At 39.6% G+C, this 23,591-nt stretch overlaps 1 protein-coding gene across 1 annotated transcript in view; it reads right to left on the reverse strand.

The window, feature by feature from the left end:
• Nucleotides 1-23,591, reverse strand: part of PKD2 (polycystin 2, transient receptor potential cation channel) — a 70,789-nt gene that overhangs the window by 15,576 nt on the left and 31,622 nt on the right. The window contains exons 4-10 of the mRNA XM_055297037.2: nucleotides 23,328-23,578; nucleotides 18,298-18,522; nucleotides 14,876-15,104; nucleotides 9,621-9,788; nucleotides 5,889-6,070; nucleotides 4,067-4,187; nucleotides 190-288 (exon numbers count right to left, since the gene is read on the reverse strand). Coding sequence (XP_055153012.2) covers nucleotides 190-288; nucleotides 4,067-4,187; nucleotides 5,889-6,070; nucleotides 9,621-9,788; nucleotides 14,876-15,104; nucleotides 18,298-18,522; nucleotides 23,328-23,578 — 1,275 coding nt within the window. The remainder of the gene's footprint in view (nucleotides 1-189; nucleotides 289-4,066; nucleotides 4,188-5,888; nucleotides 6,071-9,620; nucleotides 9,789-14,875; nucleotides 15,105-18,297; nucleotides 18,523-23,327; nucleotides 23,579-23,591) is intronic.

The following is a 23,591-nucleotide window of genomic DNA, read 5'->3' on the forward strand; positions in this document are numbered from 1 at the left end:
AAATTCAAGATAGCAGTATATCCATCAAGACTCCAAGACAGGGAACATTTAAATTATTCCTGAAATACAGCAATGTATTCTTTATTTCAAACAATTTCAATGGATCAATGTTGATTTGAAAATCTGGGTGAAACAATGCTCATTTTATGTCAGAAACAGAAGAATTCTGAGAATTAAGTCTTTTCCTACCTTTCTGATAAGATCTGAGAGTTCCATTTCAGCTTTCTGCTGTGCCAAGTCAGATTTCACTTCAGAATAAGTATCATTGATGATGGCCAAAAACATATTCTGTTTGTAAATGAAAGGAGAGCAAAAATTAAAGGAAGAAACATAAATATAATTTGGAAACATTAATCAAAAAATTGACACATGCCTTTTTGTTTATCCTTTTTTTCCTAATCTGAGTGCTTTATGGAGACATAAATTTAGTATTTATTTATTAAAAAAAAAATTTTTTTGAGACAGAGTCTCACTGTGTTGCCCAGGCTGGAGTGCAGGGGTGCAATCTCAGCTTACTGCAACCTCTGCCTCCTGAGTTCAAGCAATTCTTGAGTCTCAGCCTCCTGAGTAGCTGGGATTACAGGCATGTGCCACTACGCCTGGCTAACTGTTGTATTTTTAGTAGAGACGGAGTTTCACCATGTTGGCCAGGCTGGTCTCGAACTCCTGGCCTCAAGTGATCTGCCCGCCTCGGCTTCCCAAAGTGCTGGGATTGCAGGCATGAGCTACTGTGCCCGGCCTGATGTCATAAATTAATAGTTTTGCTGCCACATGTTTTGGGAAGATTATTTTCTCCGTTAAGTCATGACACAGGAAAAATGTTGTGATATACTTTGTGAAAAGATACAAGAATAAAATACAACAAAATATTAGTATATTTACCTATGAATGGTGAGACTATTTTATTTAATATTATTTTTGCCTATCTATGTTCTCTATATTTAGAAACTTTTACATACACTACTGGAGGGTATAGAATTCTAAAAAGCTCTTCAAATTTCAACGATTAACACAGATAAGTAGAATTGTATGCTTATTCCAAGTTTTTTTATATAATCATATATGAAATTTACAGGACACATTTTTAAAGAGTTTAAAAGGCTGTTGCAAATAGGGATACAGCAGGCCTAGTAGGGAGATAGTAAAGAAAAAGTTTCTGGAAGAGAGATAGACTTTGGAGTCAAGCAAACTTGGATTTCAGTCCTAGCACTGCTAAGATTGTTGCTCTACTTTTCTAAGTCTAATTTTAAATAATTATTTGTTTTACATTAATAAAAGGGGAAAAATAATAGTATCTCCCTTACATATTTGTTGGGCTGGTTAGTGAGACAATCTATGTAAAGTGCTCGGGACAGGTCCTGATGCAGGTAAGTGCTACCTAATTGATAACTACTATTATTATTCAGTAATGGTGAGTTCATTTTTCTGACCTTTCCCTTCCACAGTAGTAATGGTTTGCATTTCCAACAACAGACTTTCTTGAAGCACTGTATCCAGGAGACAGGTCCCCCACCCCCACTTTTTTTTTACATGCTCTTCGTTTTTCCTTTTTAACACATAACTGTGGTTTGCAAGTATTTCTATTTGATAATGTCTGTTTTCCCCAAAAGTCTGCGGAATCTTCGTAAGGACCGAATCAGGCTGTTTTCCTTACCCCGGTACTGGCAGTATCTAACATACTACCTCATAGTACACAATCCACAAAAAACACCACAGTGTGTATTATACAGTATATATAATATATATATACGGATATAGTGGCTTAGTAAATATTTATTAAATGATTGAAAAATGAACAAATGAGAACACTCTTATTTTAGTGGGCTGTGAATCTCTGCATTAAGGAAGAATATTGTTTACAATTCTGTAGCAGAAACGAGAATAGAATACAGAATACATATAAGTTTTTGACTAAATGCTCAATTCCAAGTGCAGATAATTGCAGTCCAAGTAACATCTTCTGCCTTCTCTCTTCCAACTCAGGGATCTAATGTTCTATTTTTGCTTCCAAGTGGCTGTTAACTAATGCCTGCCAATACCTTAATTGAAACGGATCAAAGTCTGGGACCTCTAAAGAGATTTCAAAAAATAGGAAGTGCTTGAGAAAGGCTCTTGAAGGTGTGGGAAGAGGAAGCTAGCTCACCCTCCTCTCCATCCTGTCTCCCGAGGTTCCCTGAATTATCAGATGGACATCGGCACCAGGATGTCTTTCCTGTTGATGTGGGGGAAGAGTGGGGTTATCCTGGTTCAGCTGAGCCACTTCATAACACTATGCCTTCTTGTTAAACAGGGGCAATAAACTAATACCAGGCAATCAGCTCAGAAAGGTGGCCAACCCTATGCTCAGCTTGTCATTTCTTTAAAAGACAGGTTTGTATTGAAAGTAGACTTCTATCTATGTATGTGTCTATGTATGTATGTATGTATGTAGTATGTATGTATCCATCCATCTATATTTCTGGGAGGTGCAAGAAGAGCAATTCTTTTTTGTGCAGTCGTACAAAAAACAATTTTAGTATAAAGATAGAAACTAAGAGCTTCTTTTCATGTTCTGGTGACTGATCTGGTAAGACGACTGAATACTCTAGATCTGGTAAGATGGCTGCCTACTAAAGGACCACATTCAAACAATTCCATATTTGAGCCTTTCCAGTTGCCACGACTCTATCCATCCTTTGTTTGGCAGATTGATAAACGGAGAAAACTAGGTGGCCTGAGATCAACTGAAGGGTCAGGTGCAGGACTCTCAATTCCTGGTTTTTGCCTTCTTAGAGATTCAGGTACTCTAGAATCCAAAGTACTATCAATGGTAGAGTAACAGAGGCTTATTCTCTCTCCATTGTTTTCTTTAATATATGATAGGAAGAAGAAGCTTAAGAGGTGTAAGTTTAAAAATGAGCCATAATCCATGCAAACAGCAAGATACATATGAACTCGAATGATATTCCTGACCTTTTCAGTCCTGTTAAAGTACAGCTAGGGAACACACCTTTGTTTTACACCAGAGGCTGTGTCTCCCCGGAAAAAATATTTTTTAAAAAATAGGAAATTAATACAGTACATCTAATACCCCATCAATAAATACCATACACTTAACCAGTAATACCTGGACTGACTTTAGAGTTATTACACTGAATTACTGAAAATGTGATCACTTAACCTTCCTCAAGGGATCTTTACACAATGTACTGAAATGGAAAAAATGCTATTTTCTTAAGAAAATTGTTCTTAAGATGACTGTTAGTGTTTAGATGAAAAATACTGCCTAAATTAAGCTGGCTTAACACCTTCTCAGTAGACAAGTAAATATATAAATGTTAAGAAAAAGAACAAAACACCTTAAAAAAATCTTAATTAACTTAGGGCGAAAACATTCAAAATGTTCATTTGTACCAAATCAAGAGAATAAAAAAATTATTTTTGAAAATAATTGTAATGCAATTTCCATTCATTGTTACATTTAGTTTTAAACTTAATTATTTGAATATTCTCTGTAGGCAGTCTAGACGAATGGGATATAAATAATCTAAAACAGAATATCCTAATTTTGACATGCAATGATTCACTCAACTATTACTCGACATCTTAGATCTAGCTTGCTTTTCCATTCTTATTTTTTAAAAAGAAAAGAAGAGAGAAAAGTCACACTAGCAAGTGACTATGAAAGTGCTGACGTATGTGTTTAAAAGGCATGTAGGCATATTCTGCTTTTTAGGCAAAGCACTATTTTAGGTATCTTTATAAATTTGTACTTGATCTAATTTCTTTTCTGCATTGAATAGATACATACATAGAGAGAGAAATGAAAGACCATGGAAGAGATCTAATTTTTTTGCATTGAATAGACACATATATATGGATCAATGAAAGACCACAGAAAAGACATTTGATATGAGTCTCAAAACTGTGAATTAATAAAAGGAAAATAAGTTTTCCAACATCCACACTTTTTTCTACTTCCTGGGTCTTTATTTAAAAACGATAGGACATAAAGTGTGAGAGAAAAGAGAAGACAAGGATGTATGAAGTTTAAATTGAACCTCACTATAAATAAAAATGTACATACCAAAAGAATGAAGAACATAAAGAACACAAATGTAGTGAAATAAATTGGTCCCAAAACTCGATTAGCTTCCTCAATCTCTGCAAAGTTGATATCGCCCAAAATGATACGGAATTGAGTGAAGCTATAAAAATAAAACAAAATACCACAATACAAAAACAAAGAATGTCTAGTAGTTGATGCAACATTTCTTAAAGATGATTTCATATTTTTGGAACTTTTTAGCAGTATAGGTAGCTGCCAAATAATAGAAAATTGTCAATCCCATTTAAAAAGTCTTGCTACTTATATCAGCAATTAAAGCCTTCTGCAATAATAAAATGCTTTCATGCTACAGAGGTTATTTCCATTTGGTTAAAAAGAAAATGCAGGCCGGGCACGGTGGATCACGTGTGTAATCCCAGCACTTTGGGAGGCCGAGGCGGGCGGATCACGAGGTCAGGAGCTCGAGACCAGCCTGGCCAATATAGTGAAACCCCATCTCTACTAAAAATACAAAAATTAGCTGGGCATGGTGGCGTGCGCCCGTAATCTCAGCTATTTGGGAGGCTGAGGCAGGAGAATTGCTTGAACCTGGGAGGCAGAGGTTGCAGTGAAATGAGATTACATTGCTGCACTCCCTCCTGGGCGATGGAAAAAGACTCCATCTCAAAAAAAAAAAAAGAAAAGAAAAATGAAAATACAATTATTATTCAATAACTTATAAAGCAATTGGCTATAACATTTCAACACATAATCTAGGTAAAACATGTTAACTCTAAACCTTGACAACAGTCACCCTGGGTCTAAAGTTAAAAATGTCTTTAAAAAAAAAAAAAAGGGCCTGGTGTGGTGGCTCATGCCTGTAATCCCAGTACTTTTGGAAGCTGAGGTGAGAGGATAGTGTGAGGCCCTGGAGTTCAATACCACCCTGGGCTACACAGTGACATCCCTTCTCATAAAAAAAGTAAACAATTGACCAGGCATGGTGGCATACACCTGTAGTCCCAGCTACTCAGCAGGCTGAGGCAGCAGGATTGCTTGAGCCTAAGAGTTCAAGGCTGCAGTGAGCTATGATTGCACCACTGCACTCCAACCTGGGCAATGGAGCAAGAACCTGCCTCAAAAACAAAACAAAACAAAAAAACAAAAAACCCAAAATGGTTTGTGTTCAAAGATCCAATATTCTGACAAGTACTTAAAATGGGATCAAAGTGGCCAAGTGTTGTCAGTGCTGGGTCTTAGCAAAATCACTTTTATCAACAGCAATATTAATTAGAGATATCTATGCACAAAACTCTATTACCTCCATTCCTTTTTAAACTAACTCCTTTCTAAATGGCATAGAAATCTGACACTGGCTGCTTTTTGTTGTTTTATTTCACATTTGGGATCTTTGGAAAAAAAACTGAAAATTCTTGTACTGGTCTGAGTTTACCCCAGAATATTAGAAATATCTTGCTTTTTTCCTTAGAAAATAACTTGAAGTTCTAAATATATGGCAATAATATTCAACAGGAGTGAGAATATAGGCAAACAGCCTTCTAGAAGCTACCATCTGTATTTGGTGCAAAGAAAACCTCAGTCTTCAGAACAGTGTTGGTTTCCTATGGCTGTTAACTATATTTTACTACTTTGGGCTGCTATCTTAAGCATCAGCATTTCAGGATGCATTGTCTTCTTTGCATTGGTAGATCAATGTTTTGGGAAAAGGTAATTAATTCTTATTTAAAATAACTAGCTTTAAATAATTAGTGGTCATATAGCAACCTCATATGAAGATTTATTCTTGAGAAGCAGTGACAACTCTGATTAAATTTTTCTTCTTAATTTCATATATACTTACATACACTCTTGGAAAGTACTGAAGTCATCGACCTGAGTGCCAAAGACAAGGTATGCCAACTGAGCATATGCTAGGAAAATAATGAAGAACATAATAGCAAAGCCAAACAGGTCTTTGGCACATCGAGACATGGTTGTCGAGAGCTGGCTCATGGTCCTGTTAAAATTGATGAATTTGAAGAGCTGTAAGAGAGAGAAGACATCAATAGATGAATGGATAAACAAAATGGTGTGACTGTATATAATAAAGCATTATTTTCATCCTGAAAAGAAATTAAATTCTGACACGTTACAACATGGATGAACCTTGAAAACATTATGCAAAGTGAAATAAGCCTGACACAAAAGGACAAATACTGTATGATTCCTCTTTAAATGAGGTATTTAGAATAGTCAAACTCATAGTAACAGAAAGTAGAATGGAAGTTACCAGGGACTGGGGGAACTGGGAGTTAGTGTTCAATACATACAAAGTTTCAATTTAGAATAATGAAAAAGTTCTGAAAATGCATAATGGCAATGGTTGCACAACATTGTGAATGTACTTAATGCCACTGAATTGTACACTTAAGCATGGTTAAAATGGTAGGTTTTATGCTATCTACAATTAAAGAAAAAAAAAGGCTGAGTGCAGTGGCTCACATCTATAATCCCGGCACTTTGGGAGACTGAGGCAGGAGGATCGCTTGAGCCCATGAGTTTAAGATCAGCTTGGGCAATATGGCAAGATTCTGTTTCACTAAAAAGTAAAAATAAATTAGTCAGGTGTGGTGGCACACACCTGTGGTTTCAGCTCCTTAGGGGGCTGAGGTGGGAGGGTTGCTTGAGCCTGGGAGGTCGAGGCTGCCGTGAACTGTGACTAGTGATGCTTTCCCCCCAAAAAGGATTAAAGTAAAAGAGAGGGAAAAAAACTCCACACAAATAAAAATTATAAACCCCCCCCGGGAAATTCTTGTTGCATAATATTAACTGTCATTTATTGTGCATCAGTTATGTGTGGAGGGCTTTATGTACATTGCCTCAAATCTCTGCAATGCCTTAAATATTGGCATTCTATCCCCAGGAGTCAGCTGGGGCCTGCAGCCAGCTGCTCTGCCTGAACTGCAAAGCCTGCTCTGCCTGACTGCAAAGAAATATTGAGCATGTTGGTAGACAGTGAACCCTGCAAAGCCATATTGAACATGTTGGTAGATAAGGCACTGAGGATGGCTGCCCAGATTGTGTAGCTCTAGGTAGAAGCCCCAGTGGAAGAGCACGTGATGAGATATTAGAAGCAGAGTCATGATCCCTGCCTTAAAGACCTTAATGATAAAGTATCGAGGGGCAAGACATTTCCAAGAGAAGCACTAAATAAAACACAATAGCCTGAGACACATGCAGGAAAATCTCTAGAAGTTTACTTAAAGGTCTGTTATACATTGTTTCTGGCCACAGTGAAATATTTTTTGAGGACTGCTGTATTATTACTTAATACAATCCCAATTCATTTGAGATCTTTTTTTTTTTTTTTGAGACGAAGTGTTGTTCTGTTGCCCAGGCTGGAGTGCAGTGGCACGATTCAGCTCACCGCAACCTCTGCTTCCTTCGTTCAAGCAATTCTCCTGCCTCAGACTCCCAAGTAGCTGGGATCACAGCCACCCGCCACCACACCCAGTTAATTTTTTTTTTTTTTGTATTTTTAGTAGGGACAGGGTTTCACCATGTTGGCCAGGCTGGTCTCGAACCCAACCTCAGGTGATCCGCCCGCCTCGGCCTCCCAAAGTGCGTGAGCCACTGCACCCAGCTGAGATCTTGATTATTATTACTATCTTGATTATTATTATTAAACTAATAATAATCAAGGAAACTTCAGTAATTCTCAGGCAGCACCTGCCATCCTGTCACCAGCACAGGCTCTGACTGTGCTATCCAAACACATGTGGCTATCTAAATTCAAATTTAAATTAAGTAAGATTAAATAAATTAAAAATTCAGTCCCTTGGTCCTACTAGCCACATGTTAAGTGTTCCATGCCTATACGTGGCTAGTGGCTACTGTCTAGGACAATGGAAATATAGAACATTTCCATCACCACAGAACATTCTTATTGCCATTATTATTTTTGCTATTTGATTATTATTACTATTATTATTACTATGCTGTGATCAAGGTTTTGTGCTTTAGTGATGGCTTCTCTTAAACAAGCATGTCAATAAATAAATAGCATGAGAAACACAGGATAAAGTCTATGCATTTTTTTTTTTTTTTGAGACAGGGTCTCACTCTGTTGCTGAGGCTGGAGTGCAGTGGTGCGATCTTGGCTCACTGCAACCTCTGCCTTCTGGATTCAAGCAATCCTCCCGCCTAAGCCTCCTAAGTAGCTAGGACTACAGGCACGTGCCACCACCCCCAGCTAATTTTTGTATTTTTAGTAGAGATGAGGTTTTGCCATGTTGCCCAGGCTGGTCTCGAACTCCTGGGCTCAGGGGACCTGCCTACCTCAAATGCTGGGATTACAGGCATGAGCCACTGTGCCTGGTTCAAGTCTAGGCCTTCTAGGTACGAATACCAACTCAGAAAAGTACATAACGGGTAAGTACTTTCTAGAACTGTGCTGTTCAAGAGAACGTTCTGTGATGATGGAAATGTTCTACATTTCCACTGTCCTAGGCAGTAGCCACATACAGCCATTGAACACTTAACATGTGGTCAGTAGAACCAAGGAACTGCGTTTTTAATTGTATTTAAGCTTAATTAATTTAAATTTGAATTTAAATAGGCACATGTGGCTAGTACTTACTGTCTGGACAGCACAATCAGAGCCTGTGCTGGGATGGGATGGCAGCTGCTGCCTGAGAATTATTGAAATTTCCTGCATCTCCAGAATTGATGCTCATTGTATATGAAATGTCATAACCTTTCACACACATGGAAATGCACATTATATCTTGGCACAATAAGGAAATGAGTGAGCAAGGAACTACTTGGAAGCGGTTCCAACCTTAATTCTAGGTAAAGCTTCCCTTACAGCCTCTACCTGGAAAAGAGGCAATCCCTTCCAGCAAGCATTTCCAAGTGCAGCAACTCTCCCCTTCCCTCCACCTGCTCCTTCCTTCTCTTTCTCTGAGTTCCTTTTCCTTCACCTGTTCATCTCATCTGTTAGCAGCCTGGGGCCCCAGGCCCAGCTAACACACTGAAAGGCCTCTTACTGCATTTGTTAAACAAAACCTATAGGAACTGATCTTGCACTAATTCAGATAGCAGAAGTATGTCATTGACAGTGATAGAGGAATGATCACATGAGTCTCAATAGTTTACTTTATATGTAAAATATGAGGCCTGGCACAGTGGCTCATGCCTGTAATCCCAGTACTTTGGGAGGCTGAGGTGGGAGGATTACTTGAACCCAGGAGTTCAAGACCAGCCCGGGCAACATAGTGAGACCTTGTCTCTACAAAAAAATTTAAAAATTAGCCAGGTATAGCGGCACATGCCTGTAGTCCCAGTGACTTTGGAGGATGAGGTGGGAGGATCGCTTGGGCCTGGGAAGTCGAGGCTGCAATGAGCTGTAATCATACCACTGTACTCCAGCCTGGGTGACAGAGTGAGACCCTGTCTCAAAACAAAGTAAATATCAAGCAGCTTTGGCTGGTCACTTGAATTTCAAATTCAAGTATTCCATGATTTTGTGGAACTCATTTTTTTTTTAAAGAAAATATTATTTAAAATGTAGAACATGAAATTTATAAATTACCTTAATCCAGACAAAAAATACTGTGACAGCAGCTATATTGTTGAACTGTATCTGCCAATATGCCAGATGCTCAAAGTTGGGGAAAGTATTTTGATCTTCCAGAAACTGTAGTAGCACCTCCACATTTGATGTTCTGTATATGTTAATTCCTATAGCTACCACTGATAGCTGGAAAGCAAAATATTTATATTTTATTACAGTGTTTTAGAAATATGAAACTTACCTTAATATGACTAGTATATTTTTCTTCACCAATGTATTAATTATAAGGGCTCACCATTATACTTACCCAACGTCATTCTTAAGTCACACACTCAAATGGAAAGTGTTAAGCCCTGCCATAAAATAAGTAAAACAATATATTGCTTGCATTTCCTTAGTTCAGAATAGAAACTCAATGAAGGCATGCATGCACGCGTGTGCACATATGCATTACACACACGTACATGCATATACAGGAGAGATCACACTATAACAGACTCAAACTCAAAGAGGAATGCTTTCTGTTTTTTCTGCCACCTTCATTTTAATCACTTTCCACCCTCTTGCTTTCTTGCCTTCATCCTGCTCTCTGTTTTTATTTGTGATTTTTAAATTTAAAATTTTTCGGTTTCTCTTCATTCTCCAATTGCCAGCCATTCTTTGCTCTGTTTAACAAAAATATAGTAGATGTCTATGTATACAGCACTGCGCAAGGGCTAAAAGGAATAAACAGAAGTAAACTGCATAAATCCTGCCCTCGAGACTCAAGAGCAGATAAACACATGAAGTTAAATAACACAAAAAACTACTAAAGAGTTGGTATCACACAACGCAGTGAAGAGGGACAAAAGATATCCTAAAAAGGAGTGCCCATGAGAACAAAGAATGAGCTTGGGCTTGAAAGACAGTGGGAATGATGAACACAGAGGGCTCAAGAACGCCTGCAGTGGGAATATATGAGCCAAGGGCTTCTCTCTTGCTCATTTCTGTCCCTTAACTTATGAACCTACAACTTCCCACATATGCTTTGGTTCTAAGCTTTACAATCAGATCCAAGGGGACACTGCCCCCTCCTTGGCATCCATCACCACTAAATGTAGACAGTGCTAGGTGTTAGTCATAACAACCTGGCCCCACCAGGGGGTCTGAATCTGCAGCAGGTGGGCTGTGGCAGGTGCTGCGATCTTTGCTGTCCATTCTCTTTTCTTAGGAATCATGGCCAGAGACCACTTCATTAGCCCTCCCTTCCTTAGATGACCATCAAGATCATGGTCCCATTGATTCTCACAGCAAAGACCAGCCTGGTTGCTGATCACAGCTAAAAAGCCAACCTCACCATCTTCCTTTCCTTCCTTATCTGTGAAGGATTTCCAGAGCCAATCTTGTATTTTTGTGTTGGTGGTGGGAATGATGAACACAGCAGGCTCAAGAAGGCCTGCAGTGGGAATAGGCTTCTCCTGAGATGAGGAGCTCATCTCAGCTAATACGTGTAGAAAAACATCTGGGTTGGTGGACTGGATCCAACGGTAACTCTTTACCCAACTCTCACTAGGTACAATTTGTTATGCAGTCCAGTTGTTTTTACTCTGCACACGACAAATGTTTATAAAATTATGAAGATGGTCATTTATACAAGATCAATGTCTTTGAAACCTTTCCTTCCAAATAGGGAATGAAAGATGAGGAGAGAGATTTTGCAAGCACTTGCGTTGTTATATCACTCCTGAGTTTTCTGTGGGATTCTCATTCCTATCTACAAAACTTTCTCTCCATACCAGAAAATTGGGAGGGCAGAGATTTGGGTGATTTTGTTCATTCCTATACCCACAGTGCCTAGAACAGTGCCAAGTACATAGTAGGTGCTCAGAAAACACTCGTTGAATAAATGAATTAGTTGGGCCAGGCGCGGTGGTTCACGCCTGTAATCCCAGCACTTTGGGAGGCCGAGGTGGGCGGATTACGAGGTCAGGAGATCGTGACCATCCTGGCTAACACGGTGAAACCCTGTCTCTACTAAAAATACAAAAAATTAGCCGGGTGTGGTGGCGGGCGCCTGTAGTTCCAGTTACTCGGGAGGCTGAGGAGGGAGATTGGCATGAACTCGGGAGGCGGAGCTTGCAGTGAGCCGAGATCATGCCACTGCACTCCAGCCTGGGTGACAGTGTGAGACTCCGTCTCAAAAAAAAAAAAAAAATTTTACCCTGTAAAACCTATCAAGTGGTCAATAAATTATTTGAGTTTAAATTCCTTAATAGTCTTCTTTTTTTCAAGCAATTCTGCTAGTTTTGAAAGACTATTGCTCAGGACAAATGGCTGACTGATGCAGCCTGTGTACTTCAGAACATATGTTGGGGAAACAAGGAAAATAATGAAAATTACAAAGTGATTTCAGATGTGATTATATTTATATTTAGAATATAACTTCTTTTCAGGTTTTGGGTAAGCATAAGCAAATTTTGGCTAGATAAAACAAAAAGTGTTGGCTCTTTCCATTGGTTTGAAGGTCCAGTGGAGCACAGGGTGTGTTTTGTGGGTGAGCAGAAAGCATGTCCTCACTTCTACACTTGGTCAGCAAATGTTTCAAAGGACAAGTGGGATTCCAGTAGCCCTTCCTTGTTCTTTATAAACAAAAAGCACATTGTCTGAATTGTTGCCTGGCAGTATTAAGCGTTGTTTAAAAAAAAAATTGAAAAGCACAGTGAAGCAAATTGTCAAAGAAATACTTGCAAAATGCTGTGGCTGTTGAGCCAAAGAGACAATTTCCATGATATCATCGCCTTTTTTCCTATTGGTCGCCAAACGGGCGCAAGGCAATTCACTGGGCTATGGGAAAAAAATGTTACAACTTCTAGGTAGGTGGTAAGAAAGTGTTGGAATTCTATTTGTATTAACTTTTATCCCAATCTTTAAAATTCTATGTATGTGTATGTTTTACGGATGTACCTGTTACACCAAAGTAGGCACACAATTTACAAATAAAGATAATACATTAGGGTGTGTAGTCAAAGCTTTCACTGATAGGTTGTGTATGATCAAAAAGGGTGAATACCACTGACTAGTCTTTTGTTGATATTGAGTTCTTTGGTTAAAAAATAAAAAGGAAGTCTGTTCTTAATTAGCATATCACACTTACCTTTTTACCATTATTTCAATGGCCTAAACATAAATAAATCCATATAAGCCAAGAGGCAGGGTTTGCATCTTTATAGTTCCAAACAATAATAGTGTTCTGGAATAACTGTCAACATATATGGCCTGCACTCTGCCATCAATCCGAACAGAAATATTCTGAAAAATTATTTCCAGTACTACTGTCTCTCCTGTTTCCTTAAATGCTAAAATTCTTGTGTAACTCTGTTCATTATTAATACATTGAGAATTTGGGGATCAAGGGTTTACCTTGATTTGTGTGATGTTACATGGCCATCATAAAAGACGGATGCACTTCTAACTGCATCATGGTCTGATGGGGTCAACACTATCTATTCTACAGGAATTTTTACTATAAGTAAAAACTCTTTCTAAAGTGCACATATCCATGGCTTGAGAGGCAGTGGCAGAGTAGTGAAGAGGGTTAGTATGAGGAAGAAATGAGCTTCTGTACCATGAAAAGCACCCGGAAATGCCTAACACTGTAGCTTCTAAAGTGTTAGCCATTATTATTATTACTATTACAATTATTATTGCTGCTAATATAGTTATTGCCATGCAATATATGGCCATGTAGTTTTTTTTCATGCTTTAAGTGTTCTTTCACTCACTATGAATAATATATTTTCCGTATTTTATCAACTATTAATAATTCTAGTGGGGAATAGTTTAATAATGACTTGATCTAAATGCTTCGCAAAGGCCAAATGAATTTTTAGGAGTGGGATGAGGGAAAGAATAATTCTCATGAGGAGGGCTAACAGAAGAGAGAATGCTAATAGGGTAGTGCATCATTTACTGAGATTTCAGAAGGTAATGGCTATCATAGGACAGTGGGAAGGAAAGACATAAATAATACATGGTACACCTATGCCAAGCAAAGCTTGTAAGCATCTAATAATTAAGCATGTTGTTATATGCTTAAATGTACAATTGGACTTAGCAAAAGGTTACCTGTTATTGCTGAAGGGAGAAAAGCTTGTAAAAATTCTTTTATACACTGAAGCCACAGGAAGGAAGTGACTGATGCTTAATTAAGTGATAAGGATGAAGGGAAAACATCTTGAAAACAATCTTAGAAGTTATAATAGAGTCAAGGGCAGACACAGAATTTACATGGTGTCATGGTCTCGATTATGACTCTGCCTTTGATTTATTTTTTATTTTTATTTTTCAGAGATGGGGTCTCACTACATTGCCCAGGCTGGTATCAAACTCTGGACCTCAAGTGATCCTCACACCTCAGTTCCCTAAAGTGCTGGGATTATAGGTATGAGCCACCCTGCATGGCCTGCCTTTGATTTCTTGTACCTCATGCAGAAAACTTTGATGAATATAACTTACATTTTGTACTCTGTAGACTATTTGTAGAAAATTTTAAACTGCAGAAAGTTTTCTCTGCCACCCAAAATATTTTCAGGATGATTTTTCTTTTTTCTTTTCTTTTCGAGGCAAGGTCTCACTCTGTTACCCAGGCTGCAGTGCAGTGGTGCATTTATAGCTCACTGCAGCCTCAACCTCCTGGGCTCAAATCATCCTCCCACTTTGGCCTCTGGAATAGCTGAGACTACAGGTGTGTGCCACCATGCCTAATTAATTTTTTTTTTTTTTTTTTTGTAAAGACAGGGTCTCACTATGTTACCCTGGCTGGTCTTGAACTCTGGGGCTTAAGTGATCCTCCTGCCTTGGCCTCCCAAAGTGCTGGGATTACAGGCATGAGCTACCACACCTGGCCGACAAGTTTTTCTTGCTGTAACTTTACACATGTGCAGGAAAATATAAATTGATTTTTACCAGCAGTTGAAGAAAAATATCATTAGTGAAAAAAAAACTGTTTTCTCCTCCACATCTCATATGGCATACTAAAGCCAAATATGAATGACTGAGATATTCTTGTTATTAGTGTGGCTGAGAGCATACTGTAAATACCTCTCCACTTCATACCCAGAAAAGTTACTCACGCAAAATGAGAAAATAATTAGTAACAGAAGTTGATATAATTGAAGGGGACTTTTAGATTCTTTTTTGGGAATATCAAGATCCACGATGCTGAGGAGATCAAAGACTCTAGTTAACATGCTTGTAGAACAGAATAGGACATTTGGTGTTGTTCTCAAACCTACCACAATGATCACAACATCCAGACAATTCCAGAAACTCCTGAAATAGTGTAGTTTGTGAATGCGAATTTCCAATATCTCTTCCACCACATAGTAAAGGATAAAGAAACAAAAGATAATCTCACAGGCTGCCAAGAAGAAATCAAAAGTTGTGACATATCGAATCAGCTTTAAAGGCTGAAATTGCCAAGATGGAATCACACCGCCTGTTGCTGGGAATTCAACCAATAACCTGCATGTAAATAAGAACAATTAAAACAATAACAACAACAACAACACATGAATATAGCCAGGAACGGATGTCCATCTATTCTGTTCGTGCGTTACAAGGTAATGAAACTGCTACCACGAGTCCCCCCCAAACTAATGGCAAAACATTTTTATCATAGCTAATAATTCCATACTTGTAGAATTTTGTGCCATCAAAGGAATAAGACTTCCTGAGGTCTTTCAGTCCCAAAGGAGTACTTCCTGCTCAGTCTTCCCTATACTTTTCTATATTTACGCTGCTCAACATGCCATATACTTTTAATGTAAAAGTAAATCAACACACAAACTTTTCTAGGACTTCTGTTATTATTTTTTTAAGAGACAGGGACTCGCTTTGTTGCCCAGGCTGGAGTGCAGTGTTGAAATCATAGCTCACTGCTGCCTCAAATTCCAGGGCTCAAGGGATTCTCCTGCCTTAGCCTCCTGAGTAGCTGGGACTATAAGTGTGCAGCACCAGGCCCAATTAATTTTTTTTTTTTGGCAGAGACTGAGTCTTGTCCTTTTGCCCAGGTTGGTCTCAAACTCCTGGGCTCAAATCATCCTCCTGCCTGGGCCTTTCAAAGTGCTGGAATTACAGGAGTGAGCCACCGTGCCTGGCCCTAGGACTTCTATTAATTCAAATCCTTCTACTAGGCAACATGAAGAATATAAAGAAATATAAGCCATCCACTCAAAACGTGTCATCTGGTTGAGAAGCAGGATATATTTTGTCCATATATAAAGATAGAAACTGAGTCTCTCATTCATTCATTAGGTAACACCTAAATAGCATCAAACAGTTTGTCCTCCAGGGTAGTTTTCTCTCTTCTTCCCAGAGCCTTATAGTTAATAGGTGGGTACTCAATAGATATCTGATTGTCTAAAACATATACTGTTTTACATCCATACTGACGGCTCTGATCTTTAGTGCTTTACCATAACTGGACTGAGGGTTTTTTTCTTGTCAAATGCCCATTTTGTAGGTGTCCCACTGAGAAAGTTGGGTGATTCAGTTAATGATACAGACTCCTTACCCGACTAGAAATAGAATCGCTAGCTGCTTCATTTTGAGAGATTTAAAAGCCCTTTAGTCAGCTACTAGCCATCATTATCTCTGCTATTACAGGACAGGTCGCTGCACCTGGAACCTGAGCATCCAGGACACACGCATGAGCAATAATCAAGTAAAAACAGGACTATGGTAAATCAGAACTGGTCAGAGAAGTGTGAAAATTTTCCTTCCTTTTCATTGTCAGTTCTCCTGTTCTTTCCTTCCTTTTTGATGTGTTGGAGAGTAGGGGTGAGAACCAAAACCTCAGGAGAGCAACTCTGAAGCCAAGAGCCTTGTATGTGACAGCTTCACTGGGAACTCAAAAGGGAAGGAAGTGGCCTTCAAGTGTCAAGTCATTTCTCTGGCCCATTCTGGCCCTGTAGTAGTCAACCACCTCCAGAAACTTAGAAAAACAGTATAGAGAAATGAAGCAGTTGTCTTAACAATGTTCATCCTTAAAGTAAGGGAGGAAGCAAAAGAAATACTCAAGACCTTCTGTAAATAGAATTTACTAAAATACCAGAGTTGTCTCTCTGTTTTTATTCTCTTCCTTTTTATTCTTTTCTTTTCATCTGCACTGGAATAATTAGGAAAAACTCAATACTTAACTGCAATAGATTTTCATTCATTTCTAGTGATAACGACTACTGGTTGAGTATTTCTTTTCTTTCTTTCTTTTTTTTTTTTGGCCACTGTGAGCAAGGACAGCTTGAGTGTTTCTAATCTGAAAATCTGAAATATAAAATGCTTCAAAATCCCAAACTTTCTGAACACCGCCATGACAGCACAAGTGGAAAATTCCACATCTGACTTCATGTGACAGGTCATTGTCAACATGCAGGCACACAACAGTTTATTCAACATCCCGAAGGGAAAAATAGAATTTCCTTCAGGCTATGTGCATTAGGTTTCATTTATGAAACATAAATGAATTTTGTGTTTAGACTTGGGTCCCATCCCCAAGATATCTCATTATATATATCCAGACATTCCAAAACCTGAAAAATTTCTTAAACCTCAAACATTCTGGTCTTAAGCATTTTGGATAAGGGATAACCTATAACTGATTTAATGTGGTACTATTTTCTGCAAATGTTGTTAAATACAAGGACTGGGACAATCCAACAAGCCATGTAAAGCAGAACTGAATTTAACCTCAAGAATGATGACAAAGACTATTATAAGAATAAACCATTCTTATCTTGTGTGTAAATATACATGCAATAATCCATGTTAGTGATGTTTGGGTGTTGCTGACATGCTCACCAGGAAGATTAAAGTGGGTGAGCTCTGACTCCCTCTTGCTCTGCTTTTTCTTTCTTTTTAATAGTACCTATTACCTTCTAATATACTATATTATTTATTTGTATTGTTTATTGTTTAATGTTTATTCTCTAGTCTCCTCCTGGTTGGATGCAAGCTCTGCAAAGGTGGGGATCTTTATTTTGTTTGCTGACATGTCCCAAGAGCCAAGAACAATGCCTAGCCCATATTAAGTGTCCAATAAATGTTTGCTGAATAAATGAACGAAGAAGAGTCCCAGACAAGCCAGTGGAATCTTTGTCATTTTCATTACTGTCTCCCAGAGGGGTCATCATGGCAACATCCCAGGATATGTGGAAGGAACTTTATGTGCCTTTGGCAGTCCTGAGCACGAGCAGGTAACCTGGGTATCCTACTGAGCATCCTACAAGCACTCCAATTACTGTGCTTGTGTGCTAATAGCAGAGGCTCAACTGAGAGTGAGAAACTCCAGGAAATGAGTCAAGATTTGATGGCTGGGGGAGTTGGTGATGGAACATGTGGCACTGACCATCCTTATAATAGGTAAGGACAGGTGTTAGAAAAACACAATACTTTTTTCTGGAAAGGTTCCAGCATTGAGATGAACTTGGATCACAATTAAGGTTCTTTCCAACTCATAATATTCTAGGATCCCAACTCCCTTCCTCAAATATCCTTTATTTCAGTAAGCCTTCAGTTTTTACCCCTCCCTTGCTATCCGTCTGGGTCCTTGGCATCCTCATGTAGCTAACTGCAGGCAAAGGTTTTTCTGGCTAACCCCAGAATAGGATGTATGTACAACTACACAGAAATAGGAGGGATGCATGTCCTCAGTACACACCTGACCACACAGAACAGGTTAATGTTGGCGTTGTACACTGAGAAGTCAATAAAAGTTGCCCTGGTTCCTCGGTCCAGCCAGACATTTTTCTTGAGGCTAGCAACTTGTGCAGCTGTTTCCTCTCTTGTTCTTGACAAATCCAGGTAATAGCCAGCTCCACTATAAGTTGCAATGATTCCCCAGTGGCTACTACCATTCAAGTCTTTTTCACTTGTGTAGATCCAACTGATTAAAAACAAAACCAAAAAACAAACAGTTACAATCAGTGGAACACTTGAGGCAATTACAAGGACAGCTGGTTCCTTGTAAAATAAAATATGTATTAAGGCCTATCAAGCTGGGCAATGTGCCTGACCTGGTAGTTCATAAGTGTTTTCTTGGTTAATTCTCATACTGTTATTAGCCTCACTTTAGGAATGAGGGCCCCGAGGCTTAGTGAGGTCAATGTAGTCCCAAAGCTTTTGAGGGCAGACTCGGGAACCAATGCGAGGGCTGTCTGTCCCTAGAGCCTCTGCTCTGCTCTAGAGCCTCTGCTCAGTTTATACGGCTGCCTTCTCTGGGTAACTGTGCTCAGGGACTAGATGACTTGAGGTCCCCAGAGAAAATTACAGCCAAAAGAGGGACAAGTTCATCAAGTGGCATTGTCAGCATTTGGGAATTTCATCCACAAATATTCAGAGGATCTCTTAGAAAACAGATGCTTCTTTGGCACTAATGGGGATATAAAGGTCCTTTCCCTCCCAAATTTATAACAAGTAGGGAAATGAGTTATAATTAAACAAGTAAAATACAAGGTGGATAATAATAAGAAGCAAAAGAGTAAAGAAATTAGGCTGGCAGGTCAGAGGAAAGCTGTCCTTATTTGGGGATCTGGCAGTGGAGGGATGGATTAGAAAAGGCTTTAGGAAGAAGCTGTGTTGGACCTGAGCCATGAAAGGTGAGTAGGATCTGGACTTGCACAGGTGAATGGTGATATGGTTTGGCTGTGTCCCCAACCAAACTCATCTTGAATTGTAACTCCCACAATTCCCATGTTTCGTTGGAGAAACCTGGTAGGAGGTAATGGAATCATGGGGGCAAGTCTTTCCCATGCTGGTCTCATGATAGTGTGTCAGTCTCACGAGATCTGATGGTTTTATAAGGGGGATTTTCCCTGCACAAGCTCTCTCTCTTTGCCTGCTGCCATCCATATAAGATATGACTTGCTCCTCACCTTCCACCATGATTGTGAGGCCTCCCCAGCCATGTGGAACTGTAAGTCCATTAAACCTCTTTCTTTGGTAAATTGCCCAGTTTCAAGTATGTCTTTATCAGCATTGTGAGAACAGACTAATACAAATGGGAAGGGCATTTTCAACCGTGAGCCATTGGTCAAGAGAAGAAGTAACTAGTTCAGTTTGGCTCCCATAAGATAAAGAATGGTAGATTGAAAGGTGGTCTGTGGTCAGCTTGTGAAGGGCAAACATGAAGGAGTCTGTGAAGGGAAAGTTCTAAGAGGCACAGAACAGGGCTGGTCTGGTGGCAGCAGGGAAGACTGGAGTGGGGAGGAACAGAAGGCTCATGTGCAGAAAAGAGTTAACACAGCAGGCCTGAGATGGCCTTTCTTTAGGAAGGCCTGTTTGCAAGGATGGACTTTGGCTGGCATCTGGGAACTTGACTGATAAACAGCTCCCTGCACTAGTATACAACTTTCCCTGACCAGTAAGAGAGGCTTGCTGTGCCTGTGCTATTTGTATAAGCAATGTGGCTTACACTCAACACCTGCTTTCCTGCTGGGAGTCGGGAATTTTGGCCCATGCTAGTCATAAACCAGTACCAGTACCCAGTGAACACCCCAGGCACTGAGTCTCTAATTAACCTCTCTGATAGACATTTCACACATGTTGTTACAACTTGTTCCTGGAGAAATTCAGCACAACCTATGTGACCTCACTGGGAGAGGGCTTCTGGAAGCCTACACCAGGTTTTCCCCAGATATTGCCATGTGCCTTTTCTTTTGTATCCTTTCACCATAATAAACCTTAGCTATAAGGATGCCTCTATGCTGAGTCCTTCTAGTGAATCACTGAACCTGGGAGTGGTCTTAGGGACCCCTGACACAGCTCCATTAGCAAAGTCTGCAATAACCAAGAGGTAATGAGGCCTGAACTCACTCAGTGAAGTTGGGAAGGGAAAGGAAGGAGTGAGAGTGTCACCACAGTGACTGCCAGCAGAACTTGGTAACTGATTTGGAAGTTGGGGCAAGGAGGAAACATGGCTCAAAAATGACTCCAGAGTCTCTTTCAGGGCAATAGGAAGATGGCAGTGCCATTAACAGAACAAAGAGCAGAGCCCATAAGAAATGAGTTTAGTTTGGGGCATATTAAATCATAAGAGGTGTGGGACATCCAGGTGGAATAGAGATGTGTCTTGTATCACTCGAATGCAAGCTCTGTGAAGAAAGGGCATTTCTTCTGTTTCCTACTGCTTTGTTTCTCCAGCATCAAGGGCATTGCTAGAAGAGGGGGGACTTCTAGCAATGGGAACATGCCTGGCACATTGTTGAAGAAATGATGAGTCACCAAATAAAGATGTCAGTGGAAGCCATCTGAATGTCATGGGAAGGAGAGTAAAGAAAGAAAAGATGGAGATACGAATATAGAACCTGGGAATAAGAGAAGAGAAGTGAGAGAAAGGGGTTTCAGAGTTAAAAGAATCCAAAGTGTAGAGTTCTTCATGGAAGCCAAAAGAATGAGCGGTCAACACTGCCACTTTCTGCAGACAGGATGAAGGGGATAAAGACTGAGATTTGTTCAGTGGATTTGCTAACTAGAGGTCCCTAGTAGCTTCCTGGTGAGATGTCAAAAGCAAGAACCTAAGCTTTAAGAAGTGAACTGAAGGTAAGGAAATGGAAGTGGCAAATGAAGACTATTCTTCCAAGAAGTTTGGAGTTGAAGGGAAGAAGAAATGGGAGTGACTTGAGAACGCAGGAGAATAAAGGGATGGTTTAGATATGACAGGGAAGGTGCCCTTTGGCAATCCACCCTGGAGTAGAAATCACTCATTCATGCATGCATCCAACACATATTTATTAGTATCTTTACATATGAGGCACTGTTCAAGGCTTTGAGAATATAGCAGTTAACAAAATAGAACCCCTGCCCTCAGGAAGCTTGAGTACTGAAGCTTGAGTACTTGAGTTAACAAAATAGAATCCCTGCCCTCAGGAAGCTTGCTCCCTGCCCTCAGGAGCTGAGAGCATCAAGAAGCCACCCTAACGACGTAATTAATATGGAGGAGGAATTAATATGGAAGAGGTTTAGTAGACGAAACATGGGTTTTGGAGTCAGGCTGCTTAAATCTTGGCTCAGTCCCATTTGTTAGCTGTGACACTTTGGGCAAGTGAGCCTCAGATTTTTCATCTATAAAATGGAGATGATACCTATTTTAGAGTTGTTTTGTGAAGGCAGATGAGATAATGCGTGAAATAACTTCTTAAATAATGTCTGGCACAGAGCAGTGGCCGTATAAATTTATCTTATTAGTGACGTGAGATAAAAAAATATTGGAAAGGGTACCACAGATGAAGGCATGCTTATGCTTTGTGGGAACTACAAAAAGGCACATTAGAAAGCAAAATAAAGCTAGGCACGGTGGCATATTCTTATAGTCCCAGCTACTTGGGAGGCTGAGGCTGGAGGACTGCTTGAGCCCAGGAGTTTGAGGCCAGCCTGGGCAACATCGAAAGACTCCATCTGTAATATTTTTTTTTTTAAAGAAAGTGAAATCACTATCATAACTTGGATGATAATGTCTTTTGAGACTATTTAGTCCCTTTGTTCTAAAGCTCTGGATTTTTACTAAATTTGTTTTTTTTTTTTTTTGAGGTGGAGTCTTGCTCTGTTGCCCAGGCTGGAGTGCAGTGATGAGACCTCGGCTCACTGCAACCTCCACCATTCGGGCTCAAGCAATTCTCCTGCCGCAGCCTCCCGAGTAGCTGTGACTATAGGCACATGTCACCACACCCAGCTAACTTTTGTATTTTTAGTAGTCAGGGTTTCACCATGTTGGCTAGGCTGGTCTTGAACTCCTGACCTCAAGTGATCCATCCACCTTGGCCTTCCAAAGTGCTGGGATTACAGGAATGAGAAACTGTGCCCAACCTGGATTTTTACTAAATTTGTTTCTTATGGGTTCTGGTATTAAATAGAGTATACACTGGATGGTACAAGAAGAATATACTAATTGAAAAGGTGATTGCCCATTGTATAGTAACAAATGTGGATTCTGGGCAACTCAGTTTCCAAGAAAAGAACCTAGATGAACCGACAGAATTAGCTGAGCAAAGCTTAGAGATGACTCTGACCAGTGACGTACCCAGGGACAGCAACCGCAAAGGCCCACCCTGAAATGGCCTTGGAGGTCTTCTTGTTTCTTTATAATAACTATAATACTTCTAAAATAGTAAGTGCCCTCCCTTAATACACAAGATGTTTGAAGTAGGGGTACCAAAGTGTACAAAAAGCCCCTGTAAATATGCATGTATACAAATATATATCTAAAATCTCAAACAGTTGAATAAAATGGGCTTTAAACCTAATAAAAAATTGCCTCACAAGCTTACACATTAAATAACTCCATTCTGAACAAAAACGTGTTTGCAAGATCTATAAAAAAAGAGTTCCTGCACCAGAAAACTTGCTGTTAAATAACTTAGTGGATGACGTTACTGGACCTATAAAAACAGGGCCCAGGGCATCTTAAATGAAATTTTCAAAGGCTCAGATAATTAATTTTTTTTGGGGGGGTCATATGGTCAACGATTTAGTCTTCTGAAAAATATGCATGTAGAAACTAAAAGAAGGCTAAAAAGTAGTGAAAACTTGAGAAGTCAAAGGTCAAGTTGGCCAAGGTTTAAATATAAGCACTGAAGAGTCACTGAACTTATTTTTGCCTTGGTGAAGGTGTCAGGGAATGAATGAATGAATGGTGGGAGGTCAGAGAATAAATGAGTGAATATCACCAAGTGGCAATAAGTCACAGACACTTACGCAGTTCCATTTCGGGGCCCGAAGGGAGCCCTATCTTCACTACTGACAGAGTAGACATCATAGCACTCTTTAATTTCATCTCTCAAGTCCTGGGGGATAGAGCAGGATCCGTTTCTGACTCGGAGTTGCCGTATTCGTGGAACCCCTAACAGCAGGTTCTCATAGAAGATGAAACTTCGGTTGTCAGCTTCAGTCTGGTTGCTGGGCTGCATCTTCCAGTACAGCCCATCCAATAAGGAGCCTTCTGTGAACTAAAAGCAAAGG

Source organism: Symphalangus syndactylus, chromosome 10 (genome assembly GCF_028878055.3).
Source record: "Symphalangus syndactylus isolate Jambi chromosome 10, NHGRI_mSymSyn1-v2.1_pri, whole genome shotgun sequence".
In the NCBI taxonomy this organism is placed as follows: Eukaryota; Metazoa; Chordata; class Mammalia; order Primates; family Hylobatidae; genus Symphalangus; species Symphalangus syndactylus.